General features: G+C 35.8%; 1 protein-coding gene across 5 annotated transcripts in view; it reads right to left on the reverse strand.

Annotated features, from left to right (window-relative positions):
- The window catches only part of DMXL2 (Dmx like 2), a 134730-nt gene that overhangs the window by 56735 nt on the left and 53031 nt on the right, over positions 1-24964 (reverse strand). For all 5 annotated transcript variants that reach the window (XM_045201428.2, XM_024567807.3, XM_045201427.2 and 2 more), the window contains 9 exons: positions 24206-24389; positions 21335-21509; positions 16097-16330; positions 15329-15600; positions 14019-14715; positions 13549-13670; positions 5147-5236; positions 2918-3035; positions 1228-1347 (listed from right to left, as the gene is read on the reverse strand). In XM_045201428.2, coding sequence (XP_045057363.2) covers positions 1228-1347; positions 2918-3035; positions 5147-5236; positions 13549-13670; positions 14019-14715; positions 15329-15600; positions 16097-16330; positions 21335-21509; positions 24206-24389 — 2012 coding nt within the window. The remainder of the gene's footprint in view (positions 1-1227; positions 1348-2917; positions 3036-5146; positions 5237-13548; positions 13671-14018; positions 14716-15328; positions 15601-16096; positions 16331-21334; positions 21510-24205; positions 24390-24964) is intronic.

The raw sequence follows: 24964 nt of genomic DNA on the forward strand, positions 1-24964 counted from the left end.
TGTTTGTGATCATATACTATTGTCGCAAACAGGGTGAGCAAGCAACTCTACACTAGCCTGGCCTTAGGAAAACAGCAGTGGGACACTTTGCTCATCAGCAGCGGGGACAGAGGGATCACATGACTCCAGTCCTACCACAAGGATCTGCTATTACCTCTATTCATCTTTTCAGAACCATTCTCAGCTCTGCGCTCAAGTCTAGAAAACACTATGCACTCTGCTGAGTTAAGGATTCTCTTCCTGACGAACTGGTTTTAGATCCCTCTACCCTTGCATTTCTGTGAAACAACATGTAATGCCAAGAATTAACTCCAAAGGCTTGGAAATAACTTTTGGATTCCTGCTGCCTCAAGAAGATTAGGCTCCACTAGCCATAGGTAAAAAGGTTCTATCAAATCATTTGGTTTTGCTAATGCCAGTTTATGGCCCAGTTAAAACTGCTACTTACACAATTTTGTAATAATTTGGATTACAAAGAGAAAAAATATATATATGATTAGTTCATATAATGTTTAATGTGTAAAAAATCAGTTAAATTATATAATTATAAGAAAATCAAGTATTTTAGTAACTCAAATATTTTGAGTTAAGTAGTTTAAAAGAAATTCAGTTTGATACAGTTGTCTATGCAGTTTGTCATTTTCAGAATTATCTCTCAGAAAGTAATATCTGTGATCAATTCCTTTGCTTCATCCAATAGATTTTCTACTTTGTTAAGGGATTAATATATGTGTGTATAGCAAAAGCATGGCTGAAGTCTTTTATCGATGTTGCAGTTCCCAATGTGCTACCAAAACAGTTCTACTTATGAGCTTCAATTCAGATGTTCAACCATATTTTCTAAATAGCAAATCTGCTTCTCCTAGTGATACAAAAGCTAATGTACATTGTATCTGAAGGCATTATGTATTAATCAACAGAAAGGTTGATATTAATTCTATAGCAAAACTGACTTACAGAGACACAATATCTAGAACATTCCTAACAAACGTTAAGTACTGACAGAAAAAATAAGTAAATCAAGCTTTTGTGTTTTTTTATGTCTAATGTATCCATAGTGTTTTTTAGATTAATCTGTTTCATTAATGATTTATGACATTGTAATTAAAAGTCTGGCATATACATACTTCGATTCCCCAACTTACAGCTCATTTTAAAGAATTAAGTAACCTAAAGCATATTCAGTAACATAAAATTTCACATCATCAATACATAAAAATTACTTACCTAAACATGGCTGTACAGATTTAAGATGCAGGTGCCACATATGGAGAATAGAGTAATTACTGCTGTCCTTTTCAATGACTACTAGAAAAAACTTTTCTGAAAATGGTGGTGGGCGATAGCCTATTATTCAAAAGAAAAGAATATTTTAAGTAAATGTTCCTGTAGGGTTAAAAGAAAAGACACTTTTTAAAAACATCTCTTAATATGTATAAAAGTTGGGAGGGAAAGGGAGGAATAGACATTTGGAAGCAGTTTTATATAATTTTTGTGCCAAAAGTTAGGTAGCTATCAAAGACTAATGGGGCTCCATCAAAAGTATACAAAAGCCAGCATGAAGGGACACCTACTGGTCAAAGATGGGGCAATATGAGCATCAGAGAATAAAAATGAATACAATCTATTAAAAAACACTGATATATACATTTTTTTAATTCATAAAAATACCAAATGAGAAGGAGAGGGCACACAAGAAAAAAAGGAAAAGAAGAACAAGAAGAAAAAGAAGGACGGAACGAAGAGAAAGACAGGAAAGAGACAGACACACAAGGAGCGAGAGGGAGGGATAGTACAAGAGTCAAACCAGTCTCGTTGGACGCCCCTTTGAGTATCTGGACATTAACTTCTTATTTGAAAAATTAGCAATTAAAAGGAAAAATGAAATAAACATTTATTTTCCTCTATGAAAACATTTTTTTAAAAAATTCATGGGGGAGGGGAAGTGATAGTGGAACAGAAAAGACTTCTTAGAAATTTTTTTTAATGAAAAGACATTATTTAGGGACATAACTTTCCCTGTTATGTATGTAAATTGTACTCTTCATAAGTGAAAATGATATCTACACAGGACAACAAAAGTTTCTTTAACAGTGAAAACCCATAATGACTACTCAGTGGCAAAGAGCAGTGCTTGGGCCCAGACTGTGGTCTCCAAATCTCATTCCCCACTGAAAGAAACAGTTTGGAGCAATGACTCCATTCTTTTTTTTTTTTTTTAAGATTTTATTTATTTATTTTTAGAGAGAGGGGAAGGGAAGGAGAAAGAGAGGGAAAGAAACAACGTGTGGTTGCCTCTCACGCACCCCCTACTGGGGACCTGGCCCACAAACCAAGCATGTGCTCTGACTGGGAACCAAACCTGCAACCCTTTGGTCCACTGGCCTGCGCTCAGTCCACTGAGCTACACCAGTCAGGACCCAATGACTCCATTCTTATAAAGAATATCTACAAGATGAGCCTCGAACATCTAGTTGTGCCCACAACCTCTCTCCCCTCTGACAGCTGTCAGTCTGTTCTCTGTATCTATGAGTCTGTTTCTATTTTGTTTGTTAGATTTATTTTGTACATTGGATTCCACATATGAGTGAATTCATATGAGGTTTGTCTTTTCTCTGACTGGCTTATCCATGCTGTCACAAAGGGTAGGATTTCCTTTTTTTTACAGCTGAGTAGTACCATAAATAACATTTCTTAACAGAAGCCTATGTTGCCAATGAAACCGTCTTTCAAAATGTAATTTTAGCCACACGCCCTCCAAATCTACAAACAAGCAATTCTGACAGAACTTGTACATTTGCTAAAAAATTACGAGAGTGATGACTTGTGATATAAAGATCTACACTCGAAAAACTTTCTGGAGGCCTTTTTTTTAAAGATTAAGGTAAGTAAACTCAAGACTATTTTTTAAAAGTACCTTGTGATGGCTGAAAAAATACTTCTGTTTCCTTTTTCTCCAAATCTTCCTTATGTGGTCTATATCCTATAATGAAGTCTTCTTGAAACACATGAAGCAATTGTGTATTTGAACCACACTACAAATATGAAAGAAATGAAGTTTTTAATTTTAGAAATTCCTTATCTCCCACATACCTCCACCCCAAGAACACCAATGTAGAAGAAATAAATCTCTCTAACAATTTCTACTCTTGATCTACTGACTAATTGAAGAGGGAAACAAAGCAACAGAAAAAGAAAAAAAAAAAAAACATTAGAATTACCTGGGCAGAGAAAATACTTTAAAGATGCTAAAACCAATAGCAGAGGAATTCTAATAAAAACAAACCAACAGATTTGTTTCTCAAAAAAAAAAAAAATCAAAAAACAAAAACAAAACACAGTTAAGTGAACAATACTAGTCTGAGTTCAAAAGTATTGGGTCTCACACCTGGCTAGAAAAGGCAAAGCTAACCATGTAAGGCACATTAGTACAGGATTCCTTTGGTTTTCATAATTCCTTCAAAACAAACAAAAACCAGAAAGGTTCTCAAAGTACAATACATACTCCCAATAAATCTGTCTGGTGAGAATTATAAGGAATCCTAAAACAGCCAGTGAGGATGGCACATCTCTGGAGAAATGTACTCACATGTAACTACGCTTTCTAGAAAGGTGGAGAAGCATCACTGTCAGCTGCTATGCTGTATGACCATGTTTTTAGACCAGAGAAGAATAGACAATCACAAATGGTGACTTATCACAAATCACAAAAAATGAACAGAAAATCAAGGAAAGGCTAAATCCAAATGAAAAGCCTATTATGGAAGTGTGCCAAGACAATTAGATGGCCACCCCACAGATCTCAAGGTAGAAATATGAAAAAATATATATATTTTCACATCGCAGTGTAAAAGGTCCCTCACTGAGATAAAAAGAATAAGTGGAAAAAATAGGAAATAAAAGGAAAAGGGTGCTGTCTTCATAGATATAGAAATCATATGGTATAGTACATTGGGCACAAACCTAGAATGACTTTTAAAATTGATCATTTATAAAAGGCTTAAGTCATTTATCAGTGCTTCCAGTTTACCGGCCCGTGTATTAAAGATAGCCAGTACTAGGGGGGAAAAAGTGTGAGCAAATATGAAGTGAAAAGCAGAATGCTAATGACTGTCATCAATTCACAATATTTAATACGGTATATTAATACCCTATGGTAAAGAGTAAAGAATGGGCTAAAGTGGGGGATGAATTTAATACCCCCTCCATTAAAAATTAAGACATCTGTGGAAATGAAGCCAATCCACTCTCCTACTGTATCCCCATGGAGTAGAAAAAGGACTCACGTGTTGAATGTGTAAGAAAGGCATTGTACTAAGGGACAGAAAAGTTAAGGATTTCCTAGAAGGCATTAGTAACTTGAGTCTAGCATCCACAGATCTGTTGCCAAGAACTGAAGGGGTAATTTCTCTACATTAGTGAAAATTATTATATATTCCCCTCAAAACATGCAAGGCACCATGGTAAAACAATGACATAACGCTACAGTTGTTTCCAAATATGACTGGCTCTTTCTTCATCCCCTTGCTTGAAAATATGGGTAACTTCCTCACCAAAGTAATCTTTTTTAATACTCAGGATGATTATATTAGTTCTATCTCTTAATTCATAAACATGATCCTAAAGAAACAAATATCCTGAGAGCTAGAATGAATTTACAAACTACCTGCAGGGAGAAGGGTTCTCCCTTCCTCAGTGGCAGCTGGGGAAGAACACTGGCTATACAAAGACCAGTGGTTAGAAAGTAAACGTATATTTTGACCTTATTTTCATCTGCATTTTAATGGACCTCACAGAAATATCTAATATTCAGCCTAACAGCACTAACACCCTAAAGATGAAGTCACCCTGTACTGAGCTGAAATGAGTAATAATACAGGAGAAACCACAAACCAAGCCATCTATGCAGCAATACTGTAATTTCCTTCATGGCTTCCCTAACTGAAACAGATAATCTTTAAACAAGAAAACATGACCATAGATACAATTCAACTGAAGAACAATTCCTAAATCACTAGATTTTTCACTACGAGAATTAAGAGAAGTTGGCTGCTCTATTTAGTGCCAAACAGATTATTTTGAGAATGAAATATAACACAATGGGATAAAGTATGCTAGTATCACCAATTCACAAGCATGTTTTTACTTGGTTGGTTATTGCATCAAGTTCAATAATGCAGCCAGGTCGAGCAGTAGACTGTTGGCTCACAATATTAAATACTTCTCCAATGAGTTTCTGTAAATAAAAAACACAAAATGTTAATAATCAATAGTTTATGAATCTACTGTCAATATGATACAGCACCTCACACATTAAAGGTCCCTTTAAATTAGCTGATTAACAGTAACAATTCAAATAGTCAAAGAAATACTTCAACTTGTTATAGTCTTTTTAAATTAACTAAGCAGTTAGAAAAATCAATAGTGTTTACATAGACCTTTTAACATGTCTTCTTCAACTGGCAACCTTAAAGCTCCAAGACAGACATTTTGATAAAATTCCTGAAGAGTTTGCTTTCAATAATACCAGAAAAGTAAAAATTATAATGAATTCTGTTTTTGGTATAAATATTTAAACTTAAAATAATGTCAGTTTTAATATACTTACTTTCAACTTGCAATACTTCTCAACTACTTTAATGTTCTGGGAAAAAATTAACCATTAAAAAAATATAAAACATGATTACAGGGTAAACATTCTTCCTTTTGCCTCAGGATCTGACCTGGTTCGTCATGACACTGTTGGATTCTGTCTTTATTTAAAATGTTGGCATTTCATTCATCATGGAATTTCCACTTTAATTTTGATTGTCTAAAAGGTTGCATTAAAAGAGTATTCATCTTGATTGCTTTTTTTGGCACTCCCGTAAGTTTTCACCCGAGGTGAACACCTCACTCACCGTATTTCTAGCCCATGTGGAAAAAGTACAGCATTAGGTCTAACCCTACCAAACTTGCTTGGGCTCAATCAAGCGGCTTCTCACCTGGAAGCAGCTGGCCTAACAGAACAGGATACCTACTGAAATTACAGAACCAGCCGGGGAATAATACCCTCTGTGTTGGGGTGCTGTCCTCCATGCTACATGTACATGTCTTAAACCAATCATCAAGAAGATGCCATTTCCTCCACAGTTAGGTCTGCAGACCAAAGGACGGAGGTAGAAGTAACCCCTAATAGCCCACCTACAGAATTTCTTATTCCTGTCCCCACAATCTTGGGCTCTAAAAAAACCAAGTATTTCTATCAGGGAGCACGGTCAGAGGTCCATTATACTGCAAGCTGAGACTGGCCCCTGACTATTCCGCGCTCAAGCTATTCAACCAACATGCAAAGAAGAGTGGCTGGTCAGGGTGATTGATCCTGGTTCACTACTACAAAATGAGGACAAGACAGACTGTGTCTGAAACTCAAGAAATTCTTGGTATTCCTGTAACCTATTTTAAAAACTGATGGGAAACAGAAGCAACTCAGAAAAGACAGGACCTCAAAGATCTGGATCCCCCTGGGAATGTCTAGGCCACTCCCCCAGGTTTAAAAAGGAAAAAACAACAAAACACCCAAGGGGCTAAAAAAAAGTGTAAGGGAACATAGAATTTGGTGGTGGGAAAAGAAAGCCATCATTACTGAAAGTTAGCTTTGTGACTACATTCTACAGACACAGGCGTTAGGAATGCTTTCTGTTAACTGTTTCTTTTTTCACCAATTTCCCTGCTGTGACAAATACTGATGGTATGACAACTACAATGTAGGTCCCAAGTATTATTTATTATGACTGAATTGGCATCATTACACAACAATACAATATTGAATGGGAATCTGTTTCCTCTGTCTTGGAAGTAAGAGTTTCCTCATCTAAGGAAAATAAAGAGAGGCTAAGGCACAAAAATTGTGGACTTTGCTGGCTGTTCTTCATTTGCATCTAAGCCTTGATCCATTCTCCACCCTCATTTGTCATCTTCTGTGCTCCAAAAGGCTGACTCCTGGACTGTATCACCTGGCTCCCAGACCTTCTTCGGCTTCAGGTTGAATTCAGTCCATCGAAGCAGAGACCAGAGACTGGACAGAAGGCAGAGGTTGGGGCATTTTCCCCCTTGCTCCCCACCATTCTGGCAGTGGCTACGTTCCATGAAGACAGTCTCTCCCAACAAGAAGCTCCTTTTCCACAGCTCTAGCTCTCCCCTGGCTCTGCCTGGTGCACTGTTACTTCTGTCCTGTCCCTTCAGGCACAGAGAGATTATTTTTCTATTGCTACTGCAAAATATCAGCACAAACTTAGTGGCTTAAAACAACACAAACGCATTATCTTACAGCTGTGCAACCCAGAAGTCTGACATGGGTCTTACTGCCGCAAACCGAGGAGCCAGCAGGGCTGCACTCCTTTCTGGAGGCTCCAGGGGAGAGTCTGTTTCCTGGTCTCTTCCCGCTTCTGGAGGCTGGCCACATTCCTTGGCTCACGGCGCCTTTCTACATCTTCAAAGCCAACAGCATCATTGTTCTAACCATTCTTCTTTTGTCACATCTCTCTCAGACCTCAGCTGGGAAAGGTTCCCTGCTTTCAAGGACTCATGTGATGGGACCAGGTCCACACGGGTAATCCAGGATAATCTCCACACTTCAAGGTCCATAATTCATTCGCATCTGCAAAGTCTCTTTTGCTGTGTAAGGTAACACATTCACAGGTTCTGGGGATAAGCACGTGGACACCTTGGGGGAAGGGGCCCATTACTCTGCCTACCGCAGGGTGATAACAGCAACATCCTGTTGCTCAACTCTGAGAGCTTTACTATTGCTTGTGGGTTACCATGTGCTCACCTCTGTAAGGGGTCCTTTCACTAAATTCCGCAGTTAAGCCTTTAGGAGAGTGTCATCTGTTCCCCACCTAAGCCCTGAATGACACAGGGATGAAGTCAACAGAGTCCCAGCTAGCCTCTTCTCTGTCCAAAACTGTTCAGTGCCTCCCCAATCCACCTCTCAATCTACAAAATAAGATTCACATCTTTTCCAATGTTTCTCATTGAATTTTTTAAAAAGCTAGCCTCTTCTCAGCATCTGCTAAAAATCTCATTTGAGGAAGAAAACAGCATGTGACAACTTCTTGCTGTATTTCAACTCACAATCAGTAGAGGAAGGAACAATAAGGGCTGCTGCTCCGACTTACAAGAAAACAAAAAAGATGAGCAGAGAAAATGGGAACTGGACAGAAAGTAATCACATTCTCTTAAGAATCTAAGATAAACAGCCCTGAGCATTGTCTCGTACACCAAAAGCTCCATCCCAGGTCGAGGGGAGGTACCCAAGCGATGTTCTCTCAGAGGCTTCTCTCCCTTCCCCGTTCTAAAATCACTGAACATATCCTCAGGTGAAGGTTTAAAAAAAAGAATTTAAGATCAACAGTAAGGGCATGGCTCTGCAGTCTACATTTTAGAAAGCCAAAAATCTCAGAATTCCTTACAGTATGAGGCTCTGAAAGTCAAAATGACCCCTGAGAGTCTGGAGGCTCAAGAGACTTTGGAGGTTCCTGATTAAATGCAACTACAAATATAACTGATGAGAAAAGAGAATCTGGTTAGTATCGTAGGTTGAATAGTGTCCCCCAAAAATTCACATCCACCAAGAATCTCAGAATGTAACCGTATTTAGAAATAGGGTGTTTACAGATACAACCAGTTTTAAAGTAAAGTCATACTGGATTAGGGTGGATGCTCAATCCACGGAATGGTGTCCTTCTAAGATGAAGAGGAGGAGAGGACACACACAGACATTGAGAGAGGAGGCAGCCATGTGGAGACAGAGACTAGAGTGTCACAGCTTCAAGTTCAGAAACACCAAGGATACAGTGAGTTGAATGAAAATGAAAACGCTAGTTGTAATGCCAAAGCAGCATGGAAAGAGAAATTTACAGCACTAAATGCATAATTAGAAAATAAGAAGTTTCAAATAAATAATCTAAGTTCTTATCTCATGAAACCTAGGAAAAAAGAGAACAAAAAAAAAAGGCAAGCAGAAGGAAGGAAAAAATAAAGAAAAGGGTAGAAATTAATGAAAATTAAAACAAAAAGCTCCTTGACAATATTGATAAAATTAACAAACCTAGCAAGAATGAAAAGAGAAAAAAGACAGAAGACACTAATTACTGGTATTAGGAATGGGCAGGGGGGAGTGGGGAGGGGACAGTGAGGAGAGGGGATTACAGGAACTACTATAAAGAACACATGGACCAAATCAAGAGGGAGGGTGGAAGTGGGGGAGGGAGGGGGATTCAGCTGGGGTAAGGTGGGGGGATGGGGAGAAAAGGCACACAACTGTAATTGAATAACAATAAAAAATTAAAAAAGAAAAAAAAATAGTGATAACACCAAATGCTAGCAAGGACACAGAGAAATGGCATAGCCTCTCTGGGAGACAGTTTGGCAGTTTTCTTAAGAAAACTAGCCTAGACTTACCATTCAACCCAGCAACTGAACTCCAGGGCATTTGTGCCAGAAAAATAAAAACTTAAATTTACACACACACACACACACACACAAAGGAATGAAATAGTGGGTATCACTACAGACCCTGCAAACACCAAAATGTTAATAAGGGCATACTATGAAAATTCTATCTGCATAAATTTGGTAACTTAGATAAAAGGGACCAATTACTCAAAAATACAAACTGCCACAACTCATGCTTGTGAAATAGGTCATTTGGAAAGCCCAATTGAAGAAACTGAATCATAATCTTAAAACTCCCAAAAAAGGAAATCTCTAAGCCAGACAGTTTCACTGGGGAATTCCACTAAACATTTAAAGAATTAATGCCTATTACATATAATTTCTTCCAGAAAATAGAAGAGGGAGCACTTCTCAATTCATTTTGTGAAGTAGTATTAACGTGATCCCAAAACCAGACAAGAATACTGTACAAAAAAAAAAAAGACAACTAAAGACCAATATCCTTCATGAACACAGACACAACAAACATTGGCAAATAGAACCTAGCAATATGTAGAAAGAATCAGACACCATGACCAAGTAGTGTTTGTGTCAGAAATGCAAGGCCAGTTCAGTATTTGAAAATTAATTAATGTATTCACCATGTGAACCAAAACTAAAGAAAAAAAATTACAAATCATACCAAGTGATACAGAAAAAGCATTTAAGGAAATTCAATGTTTAATCAGAAAGAAAAGAAAAAGAACTGAACTTCCTCAACTTGAAAAAGAGCCTCTACAAAAACCTACAGCTAAATTTATATTGATGGTGACAGACTGCATGCTCTCCCTCTAAAATCGGGGACGAGACGAAGACATCCAATCTCAACACCTTTATTCAACCCCGTGCTGCAAATTCTAGTAGCGCAATAGATCAAGAAATAGAAATAAAAGGCATAAAGATTGGAAAGGAAGAAATAAAACTGTTCCTATTTACATATACTTGTCTATGTAGAAAATCCCAAGAAATCCACAAGAAAAAACTACAACTAATACGTGAGTTCAGCAAAGTTGCAGAATAGAACATAAACATACAAAAGTCAATTGTATTTCTACATTCTGGCAATGAACACATGCACACAAAAATTGAAAATACAGTACCATTTAAAATTGCTTTAAAAAATTAGGTGTAAGACTTTTATGCTAAAAACTACATAAGAAGGAGATGAGGTTAATAAAAGGATAGTGTTGTAAGGTGTTTAAATTACATTTGAAGTGATACATTATTACTTGAAAATAAATTACACAGGTTAAAGATGAACACTACAAACCCTAGGCAAACCACTAAAAACATAAACAAAGTATGTAGTTAATAAACCCACATGGGTATAAAACAGAGGCGTAATACCTTATTCAAAAAGAGACAAAAAAGAAGAAAAGGGGAGAAATACAGATGGGGCATACGGCGGGGCGGGGGGGGGGGGGGGGGGGGGGGAGTGGGGCGGGGAGGCCAGACTGTAGACTTAAACCCAATTATAAAGATAATGAGATTAAAAGTTTCTGTCCCCATCCCCCGACCAGAGGTGGGGCCTAATTCCCCCTCCTCCCTTGAGTGTGGGCTGTGCAGAGTGACACAATAATTTCCAAAGCATAAAGCACGAAAGGGTAGGGAGCAGGAAGTTAACTTTATAGTGGAAAAACCTGGCAAACACTACTTTGGCACAATGATCAAGGTTAATATCATCAGTGATAATTCATGTTGACGGCAGGTACCCATCATATAATGTGATGAGAAGGTTACTGCATATCTGTGGTATTCCCCAAAACTCATAAATGGAGTCTAACCAGGACAAAAATAGCAGACAAACCCAAATCGAGAGAAAATTCTACAAAATATGTAACCAGTGCTGCTCGAAACTGTCGAAGTCATGAGAAAGAAAACTGATGAAGAAACTTTTACAAATCAGAGAAAACTAAGGAGACATGATCACTAAACATAATGTGGTTTTTAGGATAAGATCCTGGAACACATAAAGGGCATTAGTAGAAAAATCAGTTAAGTCTTAATAATGTCTGGAGTTTAATTAATGGTATCAGATCAATTATGGCTTCTTAGTTGTGACAAATGTATCCTGGAAATATAAAATGTCTACAATAGGGGAAGCTGGCTATTCTGGCGGTATTCTGGGATATTCTGGGAACTCTACTATATTTGTTATTTTTCTGTAAATCTAAAACTATTCTAAAATTAAAAGTTTATTTAAAAATTAACTAAGGCATTGAATAAATTAATGTTTTCAGAGTATAAAGATAAAGGAAAAGATAAGATTATTAAGAGGCTGATGGTTTAATATTAAAAAAGTCCAATTGTCTCTGATCTTCTATTTCAAGAATTTAGCTTGCAAAAGTAGAAAGAACCAAAAATTTTCTACAATGAGTAAGTATCACTTCTTAACTTTAAAAAAAAATGGAAGGTTTAAGAAAGGAAGTACATTAGTAAGGTGGAAGTAAAACACCAAGATAAATAAAGAGATTCCAAGCATGTGTCTAACTGCTCTAAGTGAATTTATATTTTCTGGAAAAATAATGACCAGGTTATAGAAATTTTGCAAATGAGATCAATGAACAAGAGAAGATGTCTTCTGAGAAATCATGGGGAATGTCATAGCCAAAAGACTAAAAACAGGCAAATGTTTCCATTTTCAAAAAGGAAAACAAAAAATGCTTGATGTCTATTTAGTACAATATTTAGTCATCGGAAGAGATCACATTACATACAATCAACCTACTATCTATTAAAACAATCATAGCGCACATATCTGACCTCCTTTTTTCACTGCAGAAGATTTAGCAGACAGGGTATATTTTATTTTAGCAAAGTACATAACAAGCTGCCTAATGGAAATCCTCCAGACAATATTCCAGACAATAAAAATGGAGAAAATTTTCAAATGTGCTCTTTCTTTCATGCCTGTCCTGTTTAACACTGTAATAACTGACTTAGGTGAAGATGCAGACACAACATTCATTAAAATAGGCTGGTCCTGTAAGTCATTAAACAGTGACAAATATCAGAATCTGGATTCAAAAATATACTAAAAAGTTGCATTGTTAGGTTGAGCCTAGCAAGATGAAATGTAACAGGGAAAGCAGGGCTACATCTGGGCCCCAAACTCAAATGCACAAACATAGAATGGCTCACTGGCCAAAAAAGACAAAGAAAACCTTTGGGATATTTAAGAGTCAGCTCAATATGAATCAATTACACACAAAAAATGGGGTGAGCCCTGGCAGGTGTGGCTCAGTGGGTGGGGCACCGTTCTGCAAAGCACATGTCACTGGTTTGATGTGCAGCAGGGGCACATACCTAGGTCGCAGGTTCAGTCCTGATCAGGGCGCATGCGAGAGGCAACTGCTCAATGTTTCTCACATCAATGTTTCTCTCCCTCCCTTATCCCCTCCCTTAAAAAAAAATGGTGTGACTGCCAAAACATAATAGTATCTAATGAAATAGTTTGTAATACTGCTATATTCTAGTGATTTTACAAGGCCCAGAGTACAGACAAACTGAAACCTGCTAAGAAGAAACCTAACCAGGGTCAGATGTTTTTAGGTAAATAAAAAGAAAAATAAAAAATTCACTATTCAAATCTGAATATTAACTAATAACATATGTAACTTCCAGTTCAGATACAGAACTACCAAAGTGAGATACTGCCTCCCACTGATAAGATGTTCTACCCACAGCATTTTTTAAAATAGTGAATCAAGCTCAGAAAAGTTCAAATGTTCTAACCTAAGCACAGACCTTGTTAAAGCTGCCTTAGAACCTTTTCTGAGCAAAGAAAGATTAGCAGAACCAAACTAGAAAGTAAAAAATGTCAAGAAAAACTTGTCATATTTTAGAAAAAGAAAATTTCCTTTCTCTAAATGTAAAATGTATTGTTGTATGATATGTAAACTATAATTCTGATTCATGTGCCTCAGACACAAATTAAAAAAAATAAATTTGTCATACAGAGCCCAGAACATGTGCTCTCTCCCTAACCACCAGCTAACAAAGACCTTGGACAAAGTAAAAGAGAATTCTTTATCAGCTTAGGTATATTAATAAACGTTAGTAAATACTTACTGAAGATTCTGGATCTGACAGTTCATCTAGTAATTTCCTTGCATCAACCACAGCTTGATAGAGTCTAAGATTTTTGCCATCAGAAGCAACAAAGCAAGCACTTGCAGAATTGCAATATGTACCTGAGAAAGTAAATACTTTGCATTATAATATAGTTTATTTTTACTATTGGCTGAAGTACAAGAAACAAATATTCACACTGTTGTTTTTAGGCATAATCATGGTCAAGAACTGTAATTAAACAGACATAATAAATGGATACAAATTTATTAGCAAAAAATTGCAGGAGAAAATAGATTATGAGGAAAAAGATTAAAAACAGATGTGTAGAAATTCTAAAACATATGTCTGGTGCCTACATTCTGAATACTTGTTTAAAATCCTTCTAATAAGGACAAATATAAATCATTTTGTGGGTAACAAATGACAGTTTAAAGGTTTCATTAAGTTCACAATTAAAATGAACTTACCAAGACAATAGCTGGGAATAAGCGTTGGAAGCCAAGCTACATTAGAGAAGGCTGAAGTATGTAAAGAGTTAATTCGAGCCAATTCTGATACTCCCCCGGTGTATGACAAAGGTCCTATTGGGTCTACACGCCATAGAATAAGTTCACTGTAGATTGCATTCGGGTCATGAAATGTACGTGTGGCTGCATTTCTAAGAGGTTGTTTCGAGGAACCTTTTATGTGTTTCACAGGATCCATTAATTTACTTAATGTATTGACCGAGTCCCACTGACAGTCTGATTCAGGAGTCAATAAAGCATTATGATGAGATGATGTCAGTAACAGTGGTAAAACTGAATGACATGCCAGGTCATTGAGGTGAAATCGATGACCACAATATCTAAATTTGTGAGACACCGTCAGAACAGTGGTAAAGGCAGACTTATCAGCAAAAGTGACTGCCCACTGGTTTAGAGACCCATCTATGTGTTTAGAGACCATCATTACTGTGGGAGCCAGAATGTTCATATTTGTGCTGTGCGACCTGCAGTGTGGCTGTGGTCTGTGAGGACTGCCTACGGCCATCACCTCTTGGTGTGATGGAGTGGGGTGAGACTCTTTTGTAGCATTCATACAGGCATACATCATGATATTTTTACTAAGAGAGCTTGCATCACCAGAGGGAAATGCAACAGGAATCCGAGAAGAAAAAGAAACCTGAAAAACACAATTATATGATTCAGTATAAGTAATATATCTCTCAAAAAAGTATTTCAAAAATACTTTTATTTTCAAAATGCCAAATCTCACCTTTCTAGCAAAAAGCATCATTTTCAAACTTTTATGGTCTAATCCCTTTCCTGTATTTATGTAATATATCACTATTCATAGTATAAGAGAATAAAAAAAAAAACGTTCAAGTGCCTTGCCTACACATATAAATGACCACAACCACAAATCTAAAATTCAAAAAATATCAGATAAAGCTAGCTAGATTCAGTTAATAAGTTCAGGAGGTGGGGAAAGGGGGGCTCATCCTGAATCACATTTTTAGGGTAGTTTCTTAGTTTAAATACTGCAAAAAATATCAACACACCTATATTCAAATATTCGGTATTACATTTCAAATTCATCTTACTTTGAATTAACCACATTTGTAAAATTTGTGGTCACTGATCACAAATTTTGGTAGCAATATAAGTGTTCTCTTCTCAGTTTCTTATCAAAAACAAAACCATTGAGTAATTCTGAAAACCTGCTAAATCTGCATATTATCTGCTTCCTTTTATAAATACATGAAGGTACTAATTGTTTTATCAATAAAATATACCTGGACTTGTCTAAATATTCCAGGATTGTACTCATCCAAATACTTTACATGCCACACTAGAAAGGTACCATCTACAGGGTGTATAGTAAAAAGCATGTCAGGATTCTTATTCCATTCAGTTAGCAGCATTTCAATCTTCCGATCAAGCAGGACAGTCGGCAGTGGCATTGGTGCACTAGGTCGTGAACAGGTTCTAGGACTTCCCTCTCGTTCTGCATCTTCATGTTCTGATGATCCTGTACCTGCCTCAGATTCTCTGTCCAGGGATAACTCTGAATCAGAAAATAAATGTAGCAATACAAATTTATCAGTACATACTAATAATACTATAAAAATTCATTTACAGACTAGACTATAAATGAACAGCATACCGTCTTTAGAAACTATAAATTCCTTTTCTAATTTATAGTCAAGAAAAAAAAAACAAAGAAGGAAACTATTTTCTGGTTTGAACTGAAAGTTACTATAGTTCTTACTTTTGGATAAAACGAAAATTTAATTCACACTATCATTATTACCATTAGCAAAACCCATTCCCCCAAAAAGGATATGGCTTCCAAAGCAATACATTACTCAAAGCAATACTTTATAACAAAGCACACGGAGTTAAATGACAGATGGCTCACAGCAGATGGTCAATAAATATTTGCAGAATAAATCAAAAAGTTGAGAGGACAGACAGTAGGAAGGAAAAATTACAAACTAAAAGTGGCAGTACAAAAACTTGTTACCTTGAAAAAAAGAGAAACCTGAGTACAAGATACTAACCATGATCTAGTTTCATATGTAAACCCCGCTCTCTTTCTTCCTGTGAATGATCCTCATCTTCTCGATCATCGCTTTCATGCTCTATCTGCTTTTCAGAAAGTTTCCGTAACTGCTGCATAAATATCTCAGTAGATGATGTAAAATGAAATTCCTTGTTGTTTAACCAATGAACTACAAAGCCCCCATTTCCATCATCAATGTTAAACACAGTGCCCACCAAGGCATTTGGAATATCTGTGAAAACAAAAAAAATCGTAAGTGTCAACATGAAATTTTAATGTCTTTAAAAATATTACAAGTGCTTATAAAGACCATTTCTATACTTACCCAGAAAAAGTTCTAAACAAGTAAACATAAGTCTAGCAAGATTTGCAAAAACTTGAACTAAATTTAATGATAAATGTAAATATTAAGAACTAATGGCACAGACTTATATGGAATTAAATTACTTATTTAAAAACCAAATACACCAAATGCACAAACCTTTATTGAATCCTGGCTTGGGGACAGGGGAACAGAAAGCTAAACAGAAAAGCAATTACAAAATACATTTTGAGATACCTGGAGAAAGTTAAATTTAAGTATGAACTGAATATTAGAGATTACGGAATTACTTCTAATTTTCTTAAGTATAATAATGATGTTGTGATTATATAAGAGAATTTCCTTACTCTTAGGAGATACTTGCTACAGTATATAAAAGTGATGTAACATGGTATGTATCACTCACTCTGAAAAAATTAAGAAAAACTTTTATACACAATGCCCACATGCACATGTGAGTACACACAGCAACTGTGGTAAAATGATAGCAATGGTTGAATCACAGTGGAGGAACTGAGTGTTCACTGTACTATTCTTCCAAGGGTTCTGATTACTTGAAACTTTCCTATAAATTTGGGAGAACATAATGATGAGAAAAAACACAAGAAGGCAGGGAAACTTCTAAGGATAGCAGGTTTTCTCCATCTGTGTTAACTGAAATTCATGAGATATATTAGTTCATGTAAAATAATGTAACTCAAAAACATTAATCTCCTTAATCCCAATGTATATTATAAATACTCTATTCAACAAAAAGGAAAAACAAAACAATGTCCCCTGTAAAAAGAAGTGAAAACCTAAAGACAAAATGCACATACTATTGTAATAGTGTTCTATTAATAAATATCAGTGTTACTGAAGAAAGAAATCAAGGAAGACACAAACAAATGGAAACATATACCGTATTCATGGATCAGAAGAATTAACATCATCAAAATGTCCATACTACCCAAAGCAATTTATAGATTCAATGCAATACCTATTAAAGTATCCATAACATATTTCACAGATATAGAACAAACACTTCAAAAATTTATATAGAACTATAAATGACCCCGAAGAGCTGCTGCACTTTTGAGAAAGAAGAGCAAAGCAGGAGGGATCACAACACCTGATATCAAACTGTATTACAAGGCCACTGTCATCAAAACAGCCTGGTACTGGCATAAAAACAGGCACATAGACCAATGGCACAGAACAGAGAGCCCAGAAATAAGCCCAAGTCTCTGCGGTCAATTAATTTTCAACAAAGGGGGCAGCAGTATAAAATGGAGTAAAAATAGCCTCTTCAACAAATGGTGTTGGGAGAGCTGGACAGCTACATGCAAAAAAATGAAACTTGAGCACCAACTTACACCATACACAAAAGGAAATTCAAGGTGGATAAAAGACTTAAATATAAGTTGTGACACCATTAAAGTCCTAGAGGAGAACATTAGCAGGAAAATCTCAGATATTTCACGAAGCAGTATTTTCACTGATATGTCCCCTAGAGCAAGGGACATAAAGGAAAGAATAAACAAATGGGATCTCATCAAAATAAAAAGCTTCTGCATAGCTAAAGAAAACTATTAAAATAAAAAGAGAACCAACTGTATGGGAAAACATATTTGCCAATGATACCTCAGACAAGGGTCTGATCTCCAAAATATATAAAGAACTCACATGGCTCCACTCCAGGAAGACAAACAACCCAATTAAAAAATGGGCAAAGGACTTGAACAGACACTTCTCCAAGGAAGACATACAGAGGGTAACCAGAGACATATGAAAAGATGCTCAGTATCGCTAGCTATCAGAGAGATGCAAATTAAAACCACAATTAGATACCACCTGACACTGGTCAGAATGGCCATCATAAATAAAGCAACCATCAAGTGTTGGAGAGATTGTGGAAAAAAGGGAACCCTAGTGCACTGTTGGTGAGATTGCAGACTGGTGAGGCCACTGTGAAAAACAGTATGGAATTTCCTCAGAAAACTAAAAATGGAACTGCCTTTTGACCCAGCAATTCCACTGCTGGGATTATACCCTAAGAACCTTGAAACACCAATCCAAAAGAACCTATGCACCCCAATGTTCATAGCAGCACAGTTTACTATAGCCAAGTACTGGAAGCAACCTAGGTGCCCATCAGCAAATGAATGGATCCAAAAACTATGGTACATTTACACAATGGAATTCTATGCAGCAGAGAGAAAGAAGGAGCTCCTACCCTTTGCAACAGCATGGATGGATCTGGAAAGCATTATGCTAAGTGAAATAAGCCAGGTGGTGAGGGACAAATACCATATGATCTCACCTTTAACAGGAACCTAATCAACAAAACAAACAAACAAGCAAAATACAACCAAAGGCACTGAAACTGAGAACAGGCTGACAGTGACCAGAGGGGAGAGGGGAGGGAATTTCAGGGGAAAAGGATGAAGGGTTTGTAGGAACAATTATAAAGGACACATGGACAATAAGCGGAGGGGATGATAACGGGAGGGAGGTGGGGAGAGCTAGGGGTTGCGCTGGGGTGGGGGGAAAAGGCAGAGAACTGTACTTGAACAACAATAAAATTAAATAAATAAATAAATATCAATGTTAAAATAAAGCTCAAGGTTGTTCTTTCTTTCCAATTTCTGGATAGCAGTCTTGGTTTCCTGATTAAAATGAAAAAAACAATATAAAAGAGGACTTATAAGTTAACCCTATAAACCAGTACATCCCCTATGTACCTATGTAATATTCTTGCTAAAAATGTTTAAGCTAAATCTTCTCATGAGCAAATATTCAGACTGCAAGACATTCTAAAAGATAACTTAGGGTTAATTTTTTTGAGTCTGAGAGATGATTTTTGACAACTGAGAAAAAGGGACTATCCTTGAGTAGAGGAATTTAAAGAGAAGTGAACATCACATGCACAAAAAAGAACCTATACTTTAATATAAACTATGTGTTAGATTACATTATTTTATCCATGTTCCTTGCACGTGATAACAGTACTATAGTTAAGGAGGCAACTCCTGTATTGTTAGAAGACACATTTTGAACTATTTATGTAATGCTATAAAATGGTTAAGGATGAAGGATAATGTTGGTGACAACTTTCCTTTCCAATGGCTCAGCCAAAAATCAGGGAGAAGGGAGCAAAGACACACGTATGTATGAGAAGAAGAGGCAGAACAAAAACATACATGGTAAGAAGCTAACTGGTGAATTTGGGTGAAGAGTATATGGGTATTTGTTATACTATGCTCTGGCTTTGCTATAGGTTCAAAAATTTTCCTGAAAAAAAGGGGGAAGAAGAATCCTACAGTACAAAGTTATTTGAACTTAGCAATCAATTTCATCAGCCAAAATGTTGTATTTACATACAGTACCTACAAATGCATAATGTTAAATACTTTTTCAAAATGATGGACATATCCAGTCCTTAGACTCGAATGGTATGACAGAATATCTATCCATACGGAACAACTTTATAATCCTATTCCATTTGATGAGAATAGTGTATACAGTTTAAAAAACCCAAGCTTTCTAGTATGTGTTGAGTTTTCTGCATTCTATCACTAATTGCATTTTGTTTAAAGTTATATTTTCATCACAGTAACTCAAGGTTCTTTTAAAAAGGTTAAAAACTTATAAAACTCTCAAACCACCAACATTTTGACAAGTTAATACTATAAAGACAACCTTAGAATACAATTAAGATTTTAGATCAGAAAGGACAATATAAACAAAACAACATTTAATCAGTTAGCACAGCACTATCCAATAGAAATATAAAGCAAAGCACACAGGAAATTTTAAAATGTAAGGCACACAGGAAATTTTTATTTCAGTAGCCACATTATAAAAGGTAAAAAGAAAAAGGTAAACTTAATTTTAATGATATGTTTTATTTGGCCCAATATATGTACAATATTACCATTTCAACATGTAAAAAAATTAAATGAAATTATTAATGAAAGATCTTACATTCTTTCACTGTACTAGGTCTTAGAAATCCAGTGTGCATTTTACAGCATATCTCAGTTTGGACGGACCACAGTTCAAGCGCTCAAATAGCTGTATGTGGCTAGTGGCTGCCGTAAGGGACAGTACGTATCTAGAGCCACTGCCAACAGGGGAAGAACTGTCCTAAAGATCATTCTTTTGAATCTGTATTTACTGAACATTCTTTTTATAAATAAACACTTAAAAATAAAATCCTCTGCACTCTGAAGCAACAGACTTCCATTTCAATGCAACATGGCTATAACCTCATGTAACTACAGTTCTACACAATGTAATGGAATTTATAGGCCTTCTCACATGTTTATCATACAATAAAGAAAACACCACCCTTAAATAGAAGCTTTCAAATATGCTTTTGCCAACACTGGACCTACATCAAAATTATTTTTCAACTACACAGGGCAAAAAGCAAAAAGAAAACATCACAGGTAGAATAAAAAAACTTTCCTTCAGGGCAAAACAAGAAAGTCTGAGAGTAGAAAACAAGATATACTGAGATGCAAGGAAAACTATGCAAAAGCATATTTAGGTAAAGTGATAAAGAAGAGTTGAGAAGAAAGAATAACAGTGAAATATAAAAGGGAGGGAAATCACACTAATGAACCAGGCCAGCACCACTTGGGTTCCCAGGTTCAAATAAAGCTCACTTTATTAGAATCCTCACTGTATTCTACACAGACAGACAAAGGTGTTCAAAAATACTTATCTGAAGTTATTCCGAGAACCACACAGTCCATATTGTAGAATATGCTACCTTATATTATATATTCCTAGTCCAATCAAGAAGTATTTTAAAAGAAAACATGGAATATTAACATTAAAAATACAGGTTATAAAAGTAGTCCCACCCTTCTATTATTTACCTTATTTCTGCATATTTATAAGAAAGAAAACGGCACTACCCTTTACCTGTGGCAGGATTGATGCTTGCTGCAATGTGAAAATGGCACAGTGCATTTGCATGGTGGGAAATGTGTCTTTGAACTTCATGTGTTGTCATCTGATCAGGCACTAATTCAGTGTGAGTTATAAGAACAGAAGACCTCCTTTGTCCTTTTCTTAAATTTTTCAAATGGTGTATTGTCTTAAAATAAAAACAAACAATTACTAAATCCAACTAGTAAGTGCCAATCCAAGTACTTTCAATTATGAAGGATATTAATGATTTTCCTCTCTGTAAAACCTGATCATTTCGAAGGAGATTCTCATAACTACAGTAGAACAATTCCAAATATATTCTCCATAGTTCTTGCATATTTTATAGTTCAAAGAAGAAGCAGCTGCTCAAAATTACTTATTAATACTATCTACAAAAACCCATATTAAGACTTGGAGTTCAAAGTCCAGTTTTTTCAGGACATCCCACTACTGAGATGAAATTTACTATTCATAAGTGAAAAAAAAATTCCCAAATCTTCCTACCAGGAAGAATATTTCTCCTCAAAATTCTCACTTACAACTAAGTAGTCAGCCAAACAGTCTAAAATATGACCTCTATTTTAAAGAGGGTACCAATATACAGAATAACAATGGGAACCTAGCCAGGAAAGACCTCATGATAGTGTTGACCAATGGAATTTAAAAAAATTGAGATATGTCTATATGATAAAAATTCTCTACTAACATACACGATCATCTGAACTATTTTTACTTGGGGTCCTATCAACCTCGGCATGATTTTTTTTCTATATAACCCTGCCTCACAGTATTTTCTTATTCTATCACTCAGCCACCTCCAATATCACACTTCATAATAATTTCCTGTTCTTTTCCTTTGTTCCTCACATTCAATCAAATAAAATGTAGCATCATCTCAAGTCTTTCTCCATTAAAGTAACACAGCAGGTCCTTCCTTTCAGTTTCCACAGCCCTTATCTCTTTTCATATGGAAAACAGTATCAGTTCTATGGTGTGTCCTCTGAGGCTGGTCTCCCTGCTATGGAATTGCTTATTTCTTTGACAACAGGGTTAAGATGGATATTAGAAACCTCCTGCTCCACACTGTTCATCAAATTATTTTCACTCCATCTTTGACATTTATCATTAGTTTTAATTAGATTGGCACAGCTGGTGTAATATGGGCTGCTTATTTTCTCCTAGGAATGCAGCTAGAAGTTTCATAGGAAAGGATGAGAGAAAGCAAAATAGCTTTTAGTTCAGATAATTGGGCTTTTCCTATTAAAAACAATTTTAACATTATTGATAACATTATTAAAGTGCAGTAAAAATTTGTCAAATCACTGATTATACATTTACTTATATTTTTGTTTTTATTTTAAATAGCAGTTAGTAATTCAAATTAACAAGCACTTAAAAAGCAATATATTAGATACCAAGGAGGCTACAAAGAAGTCGAAAACCCCTTAGTCTCTAAAAGCTCATATATAATGTAAAGACATGTTACATAGATATGACTGTAACCATGTAGTAAATTGAGCACTTTGTCCCACTAAATGTCAATCAATACCATAACAAAATATAATTTTAACTGTTCCAACTTCTGCTTTTAATTTCATTTATACTTTCAATGTTGAGAAAAGAATGTAAAATAGTACCCAATCACAGCTAGTTTCAGAGCAGGCCTACTTTATATAAAACTTTTAAGGACAACATCCTCAGCCCCTCCCAAGTAGTATCTCAGCTCACTGAAACAGCAGAGCCATTTTGTCTATGAAATCACTAAACTGTTCATGTAAATGTACACTTTATGTATAACCAGCCATGTGGAGAAATAATACACTAAGTTTAAAGAGCAAGTTATAAACCATTAATTTAAAATAGGATGTCAAGCTTATAAAAAAAAGACAAATACACATATACACATAACTGGAATAGTAGGATTATAAATTTCCTATTTTTTCTTTTTCCTAATCTAATTTTAGAATAAGCATTTTTTGTGTAATAAAAATAGTCACAAGAAAAGTTAAGAATATTAGTAATATAGATTTACCAAAATAAATTTTTGGTAATTTCCAATAATGTGTTTCTCTCATTTTATTACCCAATCATAACAGATTCAACAGTTTATGCAATATACTGTATTTTTCGGACTATAAGACGCACCGTACCATAAGACGTATCTAGGTTTTAGAGGAGGAAAATAGGAAAAAAACCCCACTCCACTGCTGCCTCCCCGCCTCCCCAGTGAGCCAGGTAAGCTACATTCAGACTATAAGACGCGCCCCTATTTTCCTCCCAAATTTGGGGGGTGGAAAGTGCATCTTACAGTCCAAAAAATACAGTAATAAATAATCCAATTTCTTAGAAAGCACATGTATTTCATATGTATTGCACTGAAAAGTTGGAAAAATTACTTCACTTTCAAAATGTTCAACAATGGAAATTGCAAAGCAATTATGTAAGTTCACATACATCTGATATTCTAACATCTTTATTCTTAAGGATACAAATAGTCGTTTTTAATTAGAACAATAAAAATAAAATTTAATCCTCATAAACAAGCAAAATATTTTCAATTACAACTAATTTCAAGAAAATGTAAAACATTCATGTTTCACTAACAAAAGCTGTTTACTCCTATAGACTTTCACATTTGACACACAAAATGAAAGAATTAAAATTATACTAATTACCTGGACTACATGTCTGAGATCATTACTTATCTGTATTTAGCTTCTAAGTGGCATAAAATGTGAGATTTCTTTGCTATTAGTTTTATCATTACATGTACCACCGTGCATTATCTGCATCCTAGTTTATAAATTCCCACCAGACACACATGTCTTCCAAATTCATTTAACATCTTAAATAATATTGTACCTCAAGAGCATGCTGTATTCTGTCTTTGTGTTTTCCTGCATGGGTAAGGTTGCTGGCGATGCTGGAAGTGGTAGTCTCACAAATCTGCTCACCCAAAAGACAGTCTTCTGGTAATAAAGTTTCTGCCCAGAGCCGGCAGACACCATCATGGCATGAAGTTAACAACACATTACAGACAGAACCTCTGATGACAAAGAGAAATAGGCAAAAGTGACTCTGAATATCAATATCATTGATGAATTAAAGACTATTAGTATTTGGCTCTTCACGTATAAAGATGACATTAATGCAAAAGTAACAGTATGACCTATGTATATTTATATTTCCAATAATGGAATGGATTTGCACTATCTCACACTTTCATCAAACCCCATTTATTACCTGCTCATACCTGCAAGGTCGGAGGTTGGATATAGGGCTGCAATCACTTGCCATAAAAACAGGTACAACCTATGTGTCCCTGACATTCACCTTAATTCATTAAAATCATGCTTTGAACAGCTAAGCTAAATGGCAGTATAGTATGATTCCAATTGCTCTAGACATCACACTGTCTGGAAAAAGAGTGGTCAATTTAAGAGCCTGAAGTCAAACACAGTACTGCTGTGAATTTCATAAAAATTGGAAATGGTCTTGACCAAGGAAACAGAAATGGATGCCTGATTGCACATGTGCTGCTTGAAAACTAGGATCTGGAGGAAGATTAGCATCTCCTGAACAAACGGAACAGCAAAAGAAAACCTAACTACTGCAAATTAC

The sequence above is a fragment of the Desmodus rotundus genome, chromosome 7, assembly GCF_022682495.2.
Source record: "Desmodus rotundus isolate HL8 chromosome 7, HLdesRot8A.1, whole genome shotgun sequence".
Classification (NCBI taxonomy): domain Eukaryota; kingdom Metazoa; phylum Chordata; class Mammalia; order Chiroptera; family Phyllostomidae; genus Desmodus; species Desmodus rotundus.